The following is a 17,649-nucleotide window of genomic DNA, read 5'->3' as shown; positions in this document are numbered from 1 at the left end:
TTCCGTTCATGTTATATTTTTTTCCTTGCTGATAACAGCTTATTTTTTTCGCAAGTTCTGAACATTAGAAATGTAATAGAATTTTAGTTTTTTTAATTTAAATTAAAAAGTAATAAGAAAGTACATAAAAGTAAAGTAAGTTCTGAATTCCCGCACTAGATTTGCGTTTTTGATTTTTCATATAAAAAAAGCAATGAGTTTAAATTTGTAGAATTTTATCCTATGTTAAATAGTTTTAGAAAATATATAGCAACGATTATTTTTCTCTCAGAACATACAAAATGTAACCTTACAAAAGGAATTTATAATTTAAAAAAAACGAGACAGCAAAATTTCCACTATATGTTGTTTTTTCACCCATAAACAAGACAAAATGAAAAGAAAAAGATATGATAAATAAAATTTTATTTGGAAACCAGTTTACTTGTCCTGAGACTATTCTACTATATCGACCTTGTAAAAAAATAATAGTAATAAAAATAATCAAAAACTATATTGTTTTGATACCAGCTACCCAAAGATAAAGATTCTAAGGATCAGCGTAAAATTAATTATTCTGCGCAGATATTTTATTTCGTTCTTTAGATTTTAATGTCAATTAGCGAATTAAATTACCTAGTCGTAAGCACTGGAGAAAACTTTTCACAAGAAGCTATCATTGAGGGTGTTATTCTCTTTCTATAATACGTACCCAACCTAACTGAATGAATAAATTTACGAAAAGATTAATCCTAAAACAACAACAACAGCGCGCAAACGACCTTTTATTTTGAAGGAACTGGTGAAGCGGTCTTCTCATTCAATTTGCGGTCCCTCCCTACAAAATTCTAAATCAAAAACTCCCATTCTCGCTGAAAAGGAGAACGAGCTAACAAAACGTTAACGCTCGAAACGACGCACTCGTTAATTCCAATCGTTACGAGGGAATTTCTCGGGTTCTTCGTTCGCAGACCGAAATAACGGCCAGCTTCCTAAATCTCGTACGACGGAAAATGTGTGATAGAAGATAACTGCAAGAGTAAGAGATGATTAGCTGGCACAGGGACACTCTGATGGCCAGTGTGGAATATGAAGTCCCTAACACAACGAGTTAGTGAGTGATGGAAAGTGGCGTAGAGTCTTCAGATCAGGGGGATCGGCTACCAAGTGCTTGGTACCAAGTCTTTATTATTCTTTTTTTCTGATTTCTTGGGAAGAAAATGAACTATGAACTGTTTTCTGGTTATTGTTGTACTGACTATAAATTTTAAGTAAAGCATAGTGAGCAACACAAGTTTTACAAAGAAAGCTTAATGTAGATGTCTTGAACACAGAAGAGTCAAAGAGAACGTAATCCAGTTATTTAAATTTACGACGGAAAATATGTGATAGAAGATATCTGCAAGAGAGTAAGGGATGATTAGCTGGCACAGGGACACTCTGGTGGCCAGTGTGGAATATGGAGTCCATGTTACGAGCAGCGAGTTAGTGAATGATGGAAAATGGCGTAGAGTCTTCAAAAGAGAGTCGGCTACCAAATGCTTGATACCTAGTCTGTATTTATTTTTTTCTTGAGAGGAATATCACCTGTGAATCGTTATCTGGTTACTGTTGTATTGACTATAAATTTTAAATAAAGCATGGTGAGCAACACAATTTTTACAAGAAAAGCTTAATGGAGATGTCTTGAACACAGAAGAGTCAACGGGAACATGATCCAGTTCTTTAAATTTATTACTCCCGTACGACGGAAAATATGTGATAGAAGGTAACCGCAAGAGTAAGAGATGATTAGCTGGCACAGGGACACTTTTAAGATCATTGTGGAATACATGAGTCCCTGTTAACAGCAGCGAGTTAGTGAGCAATGAAAAGTGGTGTAATCATCAAACCGGGGGGGGGGGGGGGTCGGCTAGAAAGTACTTCATACCACGAAAATTTTTCTTTATTCTAATTTCTTGAGAAGAAGAGGACCTATGAAGCTTAATCCGATGTTACCCGATGTTGTTGTTTAAATTTAAGTTTCACGATTAAACTCGATAATCCTAGTTTTGTAATTAAAATGCCATATGCTACAGTGAGTATAAGATTCAAAGTTGCCTGAGATTTTTCTTTAAATTATGCCTCAATATTGACGAAAAGTCTAAAATGACCTTTGATTTTAGAACCTAACAAAAAGTAAGGTTCACTGTAGTGTGAAATAATAAACCTCAACAAATTCCTCAAGATATTAATGCCTGAGTGATGTATTGGCAGAAATGATGTATTTCTAGGAGCACCAGCATATAGCCATAATTGCCTCTGTGGCTAGGCCGAATTTAGCTCCGTACCGCCCCTAGGAAGGTTGGAAATCTGCCTCCCCTTCCCTCTAAAAGAAGCAAAAATTCAAAAACACACAGAGAAGAGTTTCCGAAATTTTAACTGTCAAGCTCAAAAAGAACAAAGTTTCACATTCAATTGCGCCCCGATGGAAGGTCGCAGCGATCTCCCAAAAAATTCCATTTTCGGCAAATTTTGCTGACGATTCGGAAAATTTGGAGATAATTTTGCAACACATTCTTTTTTTTTTACATTATAAAAAGTTTTTTAATGATGCCTAACGTTCCTCTTCATTAGATGTTATATACGTACGTATGATTTGGGTGTAATCTCGTGTTTTATAATTCGATAAAATTAGAATTTTGCTCCTCCCAAAAAATTTAGATCGATGCATCTCTGTTTATATTCTTTAATTTTGTACATCATTCTTGACTCAAGTACTGCTCTTGGGCAGGTTATCAAGCGATTAAATAAGACCACTTTAAATAATATTTACAATATATATATTTATTTATAGTTGAGACAGTGAGAAGCAAAGGGATGTAAGTGGACATTTTCAAGTTTTGAGTAAAACGCGTTTAAAGATAACATCCTAGGTAGGCTTTCATTGTAATTTTTTTTTCTAAATCATGCTGTATAGCAGCAACTACCAGGGCTACTAGTATCCTCTCTTGCCCCAAGCCAGAGGAGAGGTTCATTTACCATTTGTACTGGTTATCTTCAAATTAATTTTGCCACTCACATCCCTTTGCTTCTCACTGCCTCAATTATCAAATTATAGAGCATGGTTATTATTTTTTTATGCTCCTAGAATTTTATAAAACATGTTCTCTTTCAGTCTTCGAAGTTTTAAAACATTTCCTGAAATGACAACGCAGATGAGTTACTGAAAAATGATATACACATGAGTTAGACCTATAAGGGAAAATATAATGATAGGAAATGGGGAGATAAAGAGTAATCCAGATTTGTCTCGAATGCTAAGCATGTTAGTATGTTTCACATAAGACAGCATCTTTGTTTTTAGAATGAATTAACTAACTTCTTTGTTGTTTCATTATTTGTTATCGTTTGCTCAAAAATACATTTTGATTTTAGAAGAATAAAACAGAAAAAAAAACTGTTACATTCCGAATTAATTCTATTACATTTTTATTATTTTAAAGTTACGTATTAATGCTCCTTTGATCAAAAATGTTTCTTGAAATCGAAACTCTAACTTAGTTATTTAATACCTATATCGCTGAATCTTTGATGAGCGCTGAACTTTAATGTCTTGTGTGTTAACCATTTTATCAGTTGTTATCTTTATTTATAACATCATTATCCTGTTTCTTTTTTTTTTCTTCATCTAAGAATCGACGATTTGAATAATTTCCTCTGTTATTACGTCATTTACTTGTGTTGTTACCACTCCTCACTGTTCGATGGTATTTCATTTTAAATTGTTACTGGATTGCTTTGCAAAGAGTTCCAAGTTTCCGCTTTTGAAAATTGCCCATTTGAAAAAAAAATATCACGTTTAAAAAATTTTGAAGACTCTTCTCTTTGTTCTTCGGTTTTTCTTTAGCATGTTTCCTTTATTTAAAATCATTAAGCCTTTTTCGCTCGTCATTCATTTTCATTTGCCTCCGAGACTTAATACTAACTGAAAACAATTTTTAAATAATCATAATGTAAAAAAGGAAATGAACGTCAATCTTTCAAAAAACCAGTACTGAATAAATTTTAATAAAGCACTAAAAATCTTATTCTAACTGCAATCTTGTTGCGACGTATGGTAAACGCAAGACACTTTCTGAAATCGACACCCACTTTGATCTTCACTTACTATCTTACGCTGATCAATTAGCATGATTTGAAAAACATAATTTTTATGAGATGTGTAATCATTATTAAATGACAAGAAAAAAATGTCTCTGTGAAATATGAAAGAATGCTAATATTTTACTTTCAAGAATAAAAAATTCATTTAAAAAACGTGTGGTTAAAGCATAATTTGCCGTCCCTGAAAATTTTGCCGCCCGAGGCAGCTGTCTACTCTGCCTATTGGGAAATTGGGCCCTGTTCTGGGGACAAAATTTTAAAGGGGGGTTGGGGTCATAACAGTTCCCACTAGATATTACCACATTTGAAATGGCAATATTTTTTACATTAAAATGCTTTGGGAGGGGCTACCCACATCCGTAATCTAAGTTAATTTGGCATTCACAGGACAAATATGTTAAATGCATTGGTTGAAAATTTCTACATTTCATCCCTAAGCTAATATAGAAAGACAGCTGTGTAAAGTACAAAAATTAGGCAAAAGTTTGGAGCAAAAAAGTAAAAATACTTCGTATTGATTTGTTAAAATGTGAGGAATCATCATATGCCTGCAAAATACAAGAAAGACAACTTTGTAAAATACAAAAACTAAGCGAAGTTAGGAACATTAAAACTAAAAATATTTGTTATTGATTCGTTGTATATTTTTTAAACCACAGAATAAAACTGATTATTAGCGTGGGTGTAATTTTTGTTTGGTCCCCGAGATTTGTAGTGGTGGCGGGTGGAGACAAAAGGGTTAATTACTCGGTTAACAGCTCGTGAAATCGTCCAGTCAATCTGTTCTTCTTCCCCGCTTTTCGCCAATTAATGGAACGGCTTCACAATGCCTTCTTCTCTTTTGAAAACGTCCGGACAGACATTTTCGAGCGCTACTGAATTTTGCGGGGTGCAAAATTTTATTATTATTCCGTTGTATAATGTTATTCGCGAAACAATGACGGGATGGACGGTTGAATTAATGGATACAGGGGCCCAATGCCGGAGTGTTGAAATTGTCATTTGTTATCTGATGAATTTCCCCAGCACAGAAAAATCGCTCCAGATAGCTTTATTTTCTGCCTTGTGTGGCCATAAATTGAAGGAAAATGTTTCCCTAAACGCTTTCAAAGTTTTCAAGCCGTGGTATTTAGGAAAGATATTCGTACTCGCTGGGAAATGCTATTAATTTTCCTTAGGCTACAGGATGATAATGACTGGGATTAACGTCACATTTCTTGTTTTAATTTTGCATTTTGCTGGCAAAACGAGAGATTACTACCTAGCGATTGTTAATAACCACATCATTTGACGAAACTAAATACGGTAGCAATAGAAGCCCCTCTTGGATATACAAATAGAACGCTCAGTTCCTGGTCTTGATTATACCTAGAATTTTGAATGAGGTTTTAATTTGACCCATTAGGATATTTTGTAATTTCCTTTTTATCATATGAGTACGAAAGTTGTATCTCAATGTCGTTTAATATAGAAATTCTAATACATGTATCTCAGAGCCAGAAGGACGTAAATCACATTATGATATTTTACAGCTAAGGATGGGACGCACGATCTTTTAACCCTGGTAAATACATGTAAAGGATTATTTTTTTAAAAGAATTACGTTCACATGGCTTCTGGCTCTAAGGTACAGCTAAAATTTCGTGTAAATTTAGGGAAGAAAACAAGGTTCAAATTGACATTTTTATTTGATTAAAATGAGTTTTTTTTTTTGTGTGTGTGTGTGTGTGTGAAAGTTTGTTTTACGTTTGTTAAGACTTTTTTTTTTCGCCCTCACATAATTTTTTTAGGACATCAAATCTTCTACGTCTATAGAGCACCAAGGTCTGTGTCCTGATGCTGGACATGAAAATATAAATGTATTTATACTGAATTACTCGTTAAATAACCTGACAGTAACAACTTCAATTCGCATAATAAATTACGTACACTTAATTTGTATTTGCTTATGCTTCCTCTTTATTAAAATTTCAGCAAAAAATGCTTGAGATATCGAAGTGAAGAATAATTACGAAGACAATGATGTGTCAATTTCTTGATGCATTTTTAAGGAAACATAGGCATGCAAAATGAAAACTTCTATCCTATAACATTAAAAATCTTTTGGATAAACTTAAATTAAAAAGTCACTATTCATTGGAACAACACGCTAATTTTAACTTAGGCAGTTACATCTCTTAAGCATTGTTTCATAATAAGTTATCTTCTCTTTAACTCTGCACTGTCATTCAAAATTATTATTTATCATGTTTAATGTTTTCACGAAGGAAACATTTCATGAAAAAGTAATGTCTAGTTTTTTTATTTCTTAAACACTCAAATCGTTTATCACCAGTTTCACCGGCAGTTCAAATATCCCCCCCCCCCCTGTTAATATATCAAAAGGTATGATTGAAACTGAAAAAACGGGGGAAGGTGGTTTTCATGTCGGCGAAACTGGGGAGACATCAGTTAATAATACGAGTAACACAACAGAGCAAAGAAGAAGAAAAAATGAGCAGAATGTCTTTAGTTGATACAGAAATAGTCCCTCTATGTGCAAAGCTTAGTCAAGTATAAGCATTTATCGCTTTCGAAGATTTAAACACAAGTTAAGTAACAAGAATTAAGCAAAATTTAGCACAAGTTAAGGGTGCCTTTAAAGTGGATAGTTAGATCACTTGTAATGAGTTCAAACCGATAGTTTACCTGACTTTTCATTGAGTAACCGACACAAAAAAAAAAAGAGTGAAAAGAAAAAAAAAGGGGGGTGGGGAGAGGGTTTTTTGTGCGTGGTGGGGGTCAGAAAGTGCAGTTCGTTTCCTCGGTTTCCTGAAGGTCATCAAACAATTGTTCGTTTTAACACTATTTCTATGAGGGAATTCTGTACGGAGTAAAATTATATCGGTTCTTTGAAAATTGTCATTTTTGGAAATATAATGGCTAATTATAATACATCTTCATATACACTCTATAACAAAAAAAAAATCGACGCACCAAGAAGGAGTTGTCCGATTGTGACGAAAATTGGTGGATAGAGAGACAATGTACAGAATAGTTTATGATTAAATCTAAAAACAATTGAATAATTTATGTCAGAGTTACAGTAACAAGTTCAATAAGGTGTTGCCCCGCCTCTAGTTTGGATACGAGCAGAAGCACGGCGTTGCATAGACCGATAAAACTCCGAATGGTTTCCTGGTGTATTTCCTGCAAAATTCGCTCCAATTGTCGAACGAGATCATCAACATTCCGTGCCAGATGCAATCGCCTTCCCATCATATCCCAGACATGCTCGATGGGAGAGAGATCTGGCGATCTGGCAGACCAAGGAAGTGTTTGACAAGCTTGCAGACAGTTCATAGCAGCACGTGCCGTACGTGATCTGGCATTATCCTGCTGAAAAACCAGCCGAGGATACGGCAAAAAGAAAGGTACCAAAACAGGTCTTAGGATGTCGTACCGCTTCGCAGTAAGTGTTCCTCTAATTGCGACTAAAGGGGCTACCTAAGGAAATGGCACCCCAGACCATAACGTCATACTGGGCATTGGTGTTTGGGTTGAACGTTTGATGGTTGAAGAGGGCGCTGTTACAGCTTATTGGACAATCACTCTGTCCTCACGATCTGTTGTGGCCCTAGGTCGACCGCCACCATCCTGATACTAAACGCTGCCATTTTCCACCCGTTATTGCGAGCATCTTAGAATCGCCGCATCGCTTCGACTCAAATGACGAGCGATTCTTCGACTTGTTCAACCGGCCTCTTTCAATCCAGACCTCTCATAAACTCTGACAGTTTTTCGTAATGTGCACGAACTCTGCGGCGGAGCATTTTTTAAGTTGTCAAAAGTTAATCTGAGTCGCAATCAAACCAAAAATTTTAACAACCGTTGAAGAACTGCGTCTTATATACATCAGGTGGATGCGCAGTTCTGATGCGCAGGAGATCAAAGTATTCATTCATTGGACACCAAATTTTAATCATTTGCATATATGGTTAAAGCACTCATGCATGCGAAATTTCAAAGCAATCGGATGACTGGTTCTTAGTGCGTTGATTTTTTTGTTATAGAGTGTAACTGGTAAAATCAACTTTACCGAAGCTCAACTTTGGAATTGTAACACTTTCGCAAATTTGTGCTCTAAAAAAATTGATTTTTTTTTTCATTTATTGCCACCTACTCTATCCAATGGATCCATACCAGTTCGCCAGCATTATATCCGGTTACGATTCTTGTTTCAGCAGAAATGTCTACCAAAGGATCAAGTTCATCTTTTCTCTTTTAAACATTGATTATCATAAATTACTAGGAGTTTCAGGAAATAAGTCCTAGTAGACAATGCTAAAATGCTTACTCTTTATTTATTTACTTTGATGCGATAAAAACTGTTTTCAAGAAAAAAAATCTTTAACCTTACATTTTATTTTCCTTTTCATTGCAGCTGAAGCCGAATTGCTGCAGGACACTCTGACATGCGGCTCCTGTCAAAAGGTGTTCGTCCTGTCCGAGATTGTCAAGTTCATCCAGCACAAGGTGCACAGCTGCAACAAGGAGAACTTCATCCTGTTGGAGGATGGAAGCAACAAGCCGCCGGACTTCGACAGCGACCGGGACGATCCCATACCAGGGGGGCCCCAGATGCTGTCCAAGGCTCCGAGCATCTCGGCCCCTATTTGCAACAGGAAGGGCCTACACCACCAGCACCTCCACCTACACAGAAATCGGAACAGGCTCGAAAAGATAAGATGCGACGGAGTGGTGATGCCTCAAGAGAACAACGTGGCTACAGATTATGTTTTGAAGAAGAACAGCGACGATGGCAAGAAACTCGCCAAGGAGGAGCCCGTGGTGAAGGAGGAATTGAAGGACTTGACTTTGAGGACTTCTCAAAAAGTTATGGTCAACGCTTACACGAATACCATAATTACAGGTGAGGAATTTAATCATTTCTGTCTCGTTTGGGAGCTCAAATATTTTCCGAAAATGACGTAGTCAGAAAAAATGTTTTCGATGTGGTTAAATTTGGAAGGCAATATGGTTACTTTTATCCTTCTTCTATAATTTCGCACCAAAAAAAGGACAGTTGCATCCATCTGGTGGAAACTGGGCGTCCAAATGATCCGTGCCATTGACATCCGTGCCTTAATAGTGGCAAATGAAAGACTGGATGCCGTATCAGGGGATCGCACTACGCCTGCTAAAGGCTAAATAGCCTAAAACGCAGCCCCCATTAGATGAAAAAAAAATCCTTCTTCTGCGGTCAAAAAAGGAAAATCACAGAGTTTCGGGGTGGGATTGTGTTTCCCAAATACGTCCGCAAAACACATGTAACTAAATGCAAATTCAATAAATTTAAGGCCATTTTGGACATCGACATTAGAAATGCCATACGTATGACTTGAAGTTACTCGTTGTTGTTTAGGCATGGCACCGTTTCTAGAAATTTGATGCTTAAAAACATGCAGGACCATAATCAACCACCCTAAACCACATTATAATTGAATTCATAAGTTATTTACATAGGTTATTGATGTTTTATTTCTGTTTGTGGTTGCGTGAATCACATTCATTCAATGCGAAATTTAAACCAACCACTTTAATAGATATTTCGAAACATAGCTGATCCATTTCAAACCTAAGACTACATAATGATGCAATCCTGAAACAAAAGTAAACTTTTTTTTTTTAAATCAGAAACATTTTTTTTTTTAATTGTTCATTTCAAAAATAGCAACAATTCATTGTGTCTATTTAAAATATTTGCAGATATTTTCGGTTAAGAATGATCCCGATTAAAACAAGACTTAAAAATACATTCCAAAATAAACATTTTTTTCTAGTTATAAAAAGCTCTCATTTATCTTTCTTTCAACGTATTTAATTTTCGGCATTACATCTGCTTTAAAACATTAGTAAAAATGATTAAGAAAACATATACTTACTATATCCATTATGAATTAAAAGCCAATTATGCTTCGTAGTACTTACAACTTTATGCTATCCTCTCTTATACGTTTATAAGTTTTCATACTGTAATAACTAACTCTCATCTGTTTGTTCAGCTAGCGTAGATCAAGAATTAAGAGGTAAACATCTCTTAAGCCTTTTTAATTAATAGCAGAACTTTTAGCTTTAACAGTTCTGATTTTCCGTTCAATTCCTAAAAAAATGCAGGGCATTTTTTTTTTCTTTTCGAAATTTAGTTAAAATTACTTTATCAAAGGAACGTAAAATACTTTTATGTCAATTTTAACAATGATTTTTTAGGATAAAGTTGAATACTAAATTAAAAAATTCAGTATAGCTTTCAATAGGCTTGGTTTCTCGAAAGCGACACAATACAAAAAGTTGGAGACATTATTATCTTTACAAAATGAACTGTTTTCAAATTTAAAGACAGATGAGAGACTGAAACTAACAAGGCTGTCAATAAAATTACTAGGGCATCTAATAGTATAATGAACATTACCAAGCTGGATAAAGCACAGCTTAGAAGCTCGAAAAGTAGTTATATTTATAGTAACAATTTATGTATGTACTGTGAATAAAGCGTCCTTATTTCTGATACTTTTTTATGTAAGAAGTTTGAAAATTTTGCAATTCCCTAGAAAATCAGATATTATTTTAATAAATGAGAATTTAAATATTTTCAAACTGTATTCCATTAACCGCTTTTTTTTCCTCTTCATTTCTTCCTCCTCTTTTTTTTTTTTCTTTTTTTCTTGAATAAAAGTTTTCCACTATTTCCGCCATTTGCTGGTTTTAAAGTAGTTAACAATTCAAAAACCATGTTTTCATCAAAAACGTTTTGCATGAAAGTGCTCTCTCTGCACGATGCAGTTCATATTGAAAGAACCGGGACAGTTGCAGATTTAAATGAGAATGTTTTAATTTAAAGAAATTATTTAATCACAAAACATAATGTGTAATAAAATAACTATATTTTTTATGATTAAATGCAAATTAACTTGAAAAGGAAAAAAAATAGAGACAACTTATATCACTTCTGAATTCATAGTTAAGAAATGAGAAAAAAAAATTTGTCTCTGTTCCTTCTAGAAAGTTTTTTTGAGTTATACACTTTTCAATTTCCCGCTGGAAAAATATAACACCAAACATTCGACCAAAGAATACGAAGTGTCTTGTTCAATTATGTCTTCTCCGAATATCTTAATTATTCAGAGAATTTTTATATTAGAGGACAATCATATACAAAGCGAAATAAGTAAAATTATTCTTTAAATATAAATATCCCGTTCGTAATTTGTCAAAAGGCATTCTTTTTCAGCCAAGATTTTCCTCTCTGACATTTTTTAGAAGATGCACAGACCTTTCCCATTCGCTTTACGAATTTTTAATGGCTCTTGAGGCTTTGTAAAATAGCGTAAAAATTTCCGTTTTCTCCTCATTCTTACGAAAGAAAGAACCAGAACAGTAAATTTCTCGCATAATTTATCGCATTCATAATTTTTCTTAATTGGTTTCATGCGATTGCTATCTTAAAGATGCGAAACAAAAAGATACCGTTAAAATATTTATAAATTAAAAGCTCAGTTAGAAAATAAAAATAATCCAGCTAGCGTAATTAATTGCAATAGAAAAAATACTTGTGACATAAAATATCTGTCCATGCTTTCATTTATAGTTAATTTTATAATATAATTCCCATGTTGCGTTTTCAAATTGGTTTTTTTTTTTCGGAATTATTAGATTATTTTATTGGAACAAAATATTTTTATGTAAAAATGTGTCCTGAATAAAATCATCCTTTTCTTTTCTTTCTTTTTTCCTTTTCCTGTAAATTTGGACTTAGTATGCGATGAAACAGTTAAATTTAATTGTTAAAAAGCACAATGCCTGTAAAAATATATGGCGGGTCACTAAGTAGCACTTTTGAATTTAAATAATTGACATTTCAGGTAGCTGATGCACAATTCCTCTACCTTTAACTGCCCCACACGTATTTGAGTAGTATTACAGTACATATTGGTATACATTTGAAGAAAAACTTATAAAGAATTGCGTAATTACATGAAGTAAAGACATACTAATTTTGAAAACCGTTTAAGTAAATTACTAACCCAGTTTAAAGATATCTTGCCCCTTAAGGTAATTTTGAACCATGTCAAAAATATGATTTATAGTTAATGTTCTCAATAATAGTAGTGCAATTTTGAACCTTAAAACTAAGATTTCTAAATGTTTAAAAACTGTTCTCAGTTTTATAAAAGCAAGTATTCCAGGTTTTGGTTTTCTGCTATTCTTTATCATCTCTCCCTATCTCGGTTAAAACTTCACAACGAAACCATATTTTACTCATAAAAAATAAATTGTTGACTACTTTGAAAATGGTTGTAAATATTACCATCATTAATTACGCGTATTATTTCAAAGAATTTAAGAGAAAAAAAAATTCTTACCAAAATTTTTCAATGTTCAGGCTTGGTCAGTGCGTTTAAAGAATTTTTAAAATGTAGTTTTAACAAAGCACGACAACACAAAACAAATGCAAAACTGAAAATAAATTAATAAAGAATTAACTGAAGCAAAAGTTTAAAAAAAAAACTTTAAAATGAAAAATAAATAATTATATATAAGTTATTTTTAATTTCAGATTTTTTGTCTGCTACTTTAACATATTAGGTTATTAAACTCCGTTTTCTCAATTTTGAGCCAAATTTCTCAAAGCGAAGCACTGAAAACCATTCTTTCTTGAAGTGGTCAATTGCGACTGATTTTTAAGTGGGTACTCGTAACACATCAACTCTCTTGTTTCCAAATCGTTCCCAAAGGAAGGAAATAGGGGGCTTGGGGCACTGCACGGGGGAAATGTTCTGGGAGCACGTAATGGGAGCCATAAATATTAGTGTCACCTTATTTTAGGGTTCCTGACACAGAAAGAGCGAATCGCTTAATGTTGCAATGAAGGATCACAAGATCTATGCACTTGGATGGGAGAATCACTTTGAATTAAACAAGGGAAAGAAGTTGTATTTTTTGGCTGAAAAATAAGCCGTTTGGCGACTTGAAGCATTAACTTTTTTGAAATGAAATTCTTGAAATTGCTGATAAAATATTTCTTTCTTTTTTTTTGTTTCGTAAAAACAAAATGTTGTTGCTCTTGTTGCTATTATTAATAATATTATTGCTGTCGTTGTTCATATTTTATTTGAATAAATACGGTTCCCACTTTTATTTAAAAAATAAGAAAAATGTTTCACGTATCGTGTATAAAAAAATCTAATTATGAATGATAAAAAAAATATTTTAGTTGTTTTTCATAGCGAAATGATTGTATGAGAAAATTACTATTTTCTTTTTTTATGCCACTTTTGTTTTGAAATACCGTCATGAAAATCGTTTGCCGTCTTTGGAAGAAATATTTTCAATGTGACAAATGACAAATTATTATTTTTTATATTGTTGATATTTTAATTCCCGCTAATTAGAGAAGAAATTATTGAATTGTCAAAAGTTTTAATATTACCTACTGAAATTTTGTAAACAACCACTATACTACTGGCTGACAACTGGCCGTGTTAGTGACCCTGCCGAAACCAAATATTTTAATTTTTATACACGTGATAAGCATTTTTATTTGCGTTTTCAACTGTGTAAAACTTAGGTTTGTTTGCTTTCATCAATTGTTTTAATTGCAACAGAGTTACGGAAATAAAATGCAAGATTTTTTCCCATTTATCTTAATTATAAATTCGAATTGATCCAACTTTCTCGTTCAAACTTAGAACACTGTAGACACAAAAAGTAAAATATTTTTCTTAGTTTTTAAATGAAAATGTAGTATTTACTAAAATAAAATATGAACAACGACAGTAATACAATTAATAACAATAACAAAAATAATAATTTAATAATAATGAAAATAACAACCACAACAACAACAATAATAATAATAACAATAATAATAATAATTATTATTATTATTATTATTATTATTATTGTAAAAAAGCAGTCGAAAAACTTTGCACAATGGAATGAGTAAAACGACACAACGTGTATAAAGTACAAATAAAGAATTCAAAAAGATGTTTAACTATATTTTAATACTTTATTTGTACTTTTTATACACGTTGTGTCGTTTTACTCAATAATTATTATTGTTTCAGGAAATTTAATAATGAAAGGAAAATCGTTTTATGATATGTTTTGTGTTACATGTTAATAATGAATTTTTTTTTATTGACATTACGACGATTTAATTAACGAAATTCTTGACAAAAATTCAGTTACATAAAAAGATTCATTCTTTGAAAATTTGCTTAAAGAACATTACTTTCTAAGATAAACCCAAAACTTGAGAGCGTGAAACACATCTAGTTTTCAAAAATGCTCTAAAAATAAAACCCGGAAAATGCAGTTAACATTAACGCAAGCAAAAAAGATAAGGAGAAGAATTTTCAAAAATGTACAAACAATATCTTTATAATTTGACAGTAACATACACGGAACATTTAAGGCAATTGTCAGTCTCGCCAGCATCCTCCTTTTCTCGTCTGTAGCAACCCCCAGTGACAAACGTTTGAGTAAAACCGATGGCAAAAATCTCCATTCTTGGGAACACCCTGACACAGAGGAAAGGAATGGACGATCTCATATAAAGCTACTGTTAGAAAAGAGCGATATACGACTCCTTTTCCTTATTTCGTCGCATTTTCGTTATTACCACGAAATAGCTTGTCGCAAGGAAATACGAATGGTCGACTGCACTTACTTTTAATTCGTTCCGGATAAAAATAATGGATCCAATGTCTTTAAAGGGAATGGTCTTCGAGAAGTTATTATGGGCTCTACTTTTGTAACCTAATGTGTAAGAAAGTCAAGTCAAGAATGTCCCGGCGTTTTGTAACGATCAACTATTTTGATGGCAAAAATACGTTTCCAATAACGAACAAGATTAATTATGAATTGAACAAAACTCGTTGGCATGAAGGAAATATAATTGAAAAGTTCTTTCTCCTGATAGTATTTTATATAGATAATGGCAGAAACATATTTCAGTTATTCCATTGTTTATATTTAATTGAAATTTAAAATTTTTATGCTATCTTAATCAAATCAGAAAATTGAATGAACGAAAAACAAAGCAATGTGATAGGAAGATTGAAAAAAAAAATAGTAGATCAAACTAATAACTATTATCAGGAGTTGAAAGATAACCAAAATATCTTGATGATAAATTATATGCGCTCTCTCTGACAACTATTACATTATGATCAACATTATGGTCGATCATATGAAGGCTAAAAGTTACATTACAATTGAGCTTATGGCGACCATAGCTGATACTAAGGCAGACCAAATGGTGATCAGTCCACAATGTGGTCGACTTTAAAATATATAAATTAATAAAGAAATGAAAGCTGATCATCTTTTAAAATAAAGCAAGATTTCTTTGTCTATCCCTCTCTCTCTCTCTTTTCTTTTATTTTTATTTTTATTTTATTTTTTGAAAAGCTCATACTTCAGTCTGATTTTGAAAGCCAGATTCTTCCTTTCCAGAAATATTATTGAAATAAGAATAATGTAGTTCAAAAACAAACAATAAAATACCTTTTTACCGAACAGTATTGCTATTAGCACCAATTAATTTTCTTTACAACTACACTATTCTAGTGTCTCCCAAATACCTCGATGTTCCTTTGGTTCTTCTCCCCTGCTCCTTGTATTTACAATCAGTCATCAAATTTATATCGTTCGCTTCAAAATTCTTAGATTTAGAGAGCAAAAGGATATTGATACCTTGAAAATCTTTGCATACTCTTACGTTTATCTAAACTTTTTCATAATTTATATGTATTTTGGACTTTTGCACATCGATAGGTAAATACGTTAAATAGAGTAAACATAAAATACGTTGACTGACAACGAATTTTATTCATTTAATATTCTTTTTTCGCTGAATTAAATATGTGAGGATTTCTCTATACACTAGTAGAAAATCTATAATTTTTGCATGTACTCCTTAAATAAGTATTATAATAGTCACACAATTAATAAAAAAAACCTTTTTCATATTTTTTTCCTTCCTTCAAAAGATGACAAAAAAAATACATTATGAATTAAAAATCCGTTTACTTTGATGAATGCTTTGAGAGATACATAACAAAACAATGTAGAAAAATCAAACCCGGAGAGCATACGAAAAACAGAAAAAGAACTTAGTGAATCACGATTTAAAGAAAAGAAGAAAAGAAAAGGCGTGATTTACTTGCAAGAGGCCACATTTGACAACTTTCACCTTTAACCTTATATGACCCGGGTAATAAATATTTCAAACGCGACACATGCGGTCACATATGTCCTTTTTGAATACGGAGGGAATTTCAGGGGTAAGAACGATTTTCCAAAGTGATAAAGATAACCAAAACTTATGGAGAAAACACAACATATGAAGGTGATGCAAATTCCTTAAAGCTGCAAAAGAAAAAAAAAACTTAGAACATTTTTCAAAGAAAAATTTATTACTTAATTTATTTTTGTAGCTTTTATATAGCTGAGAATAGTTTGAATTAAAAATAATTAATAAAAAAGAAATTTTAATGAGTTTTTTTTTTTTTAATCTTTTTTGCAATTTCGCACTGCTTTTATTACTTTCAAATCATATTACTTTCTCGACTGGGTTTGAACCATCAACCTTCAACAAATGAATTGTTAAACGATATTATGTGAACAAATCTTGAAAATAGTTGGTGAAACGCTTTTTTCTGTCGTTTTTAGTTTTTTTTTTTTTTTTTCACTTCGGCTTAGATTCATAGCCATGCGATCAAATACTTAATAACAGTATATCTTAATAACAATAAACCTTAATAACATCATTTATCTTAATAACATCATTAACAACGTCATTTTACCAACCTCAAAGTCTTAATATTTTCACATTCTTGTTAACATGGAACTCATAACTTCAAACAGCGGAAAAAAAATTAAAGCTTTTTTCCCCTCAAAAGTAAATCTTTTATGTTTTTGTCCTTATTTAAGTTGCTTATTCCAAGATTTTCCCCAAGCATTTTTCATATCGCGATGATTTCTCGGAATTTATTGGTTTTGGAATTTAATTGTGATCATTATTTCTGTATAGTTGCTTTTTATTGTCTTTCGAAACATTGTCAGCTTATTCTGAAGTTTCAAAAAATTTCCAAGATAACATAAGACAACAGAATAATATTGCTCTACATGTCCGTTGAACCGAATTGTACAAATTCGTTGCAAAAATTAGTTTTGAGGGTAAAAAAAATTGACCGCGATGGGTCCAATTTAAATTCCCGATTATATTCTTCTTCACAACGCATGCGCATGCATAGCCCTAAAAAAGTAGCAATTGGACACAATCAGAATTCAATTCTGGGGGATAGAATTAACCTAATTCTTTTCATTCTCATCGTTATCTGCAGAAGACAAATATTTGTGTATAAATGAATATTTCATACCCACATTCGTAAGCTATCTGACCTGCATCGTCAAAAAACGTGAATCAATAAGTAAATGAATGCACAATAAATAGTTAATTAGCACTGAACGTGT

At 32.6% G+C, this 17,649-nt stretch overlaps 1 protein-coding gene across 1 annotated transcript in view; it reads left to right on the top strand.

Annotated features, from left to right (window-relative positions):
• Positions 1-1,025: 1,025 nt before the first annotated feature.
• LOC129222935 (B-cell lymphoma/leukemia 11A-like) overlaps positions 1,026-17,649 on the top strand; it is a 46,215-nt gene continuing 29,591 nt past the window's right edge. The window contains exons 1-3 of the mRNA XM_054857496.1: positions 1,026-1,093; positions 6,461-6,510; positions 8,549-9,037. Coding sequence (XP_054713471.1) covers positions 1,026-1,093; positions 6,461-6,510; positions 8,549-9,037 — 607 coding nt within the window. The remainder of the gene's footprint in view (positions 1,094-6,460; positions 6,511-8,548; positions 9,038-17,649) is intronic.

This window comes from Uloborus diversus, chromosome 5 (genome assembly GCF_026930045.1).
Source record: "Uloborus diversus isolate 005 chromosome 5, Udiv.v.3.1, whole genome shotgun sequence".
NCBI classification, from domain to species: domain Eukaryota; kingdom Metazoa; phylum Arthropoda; class Arachnida; order Araneae; family Uloboridae; genus Uloborus; species Uloborus diversus.
The sequence above is the reverse complement of the archived record's forward strand: the minus strand, read 5'-3'. Positions and strand labels throughout refer to the sequence as shown.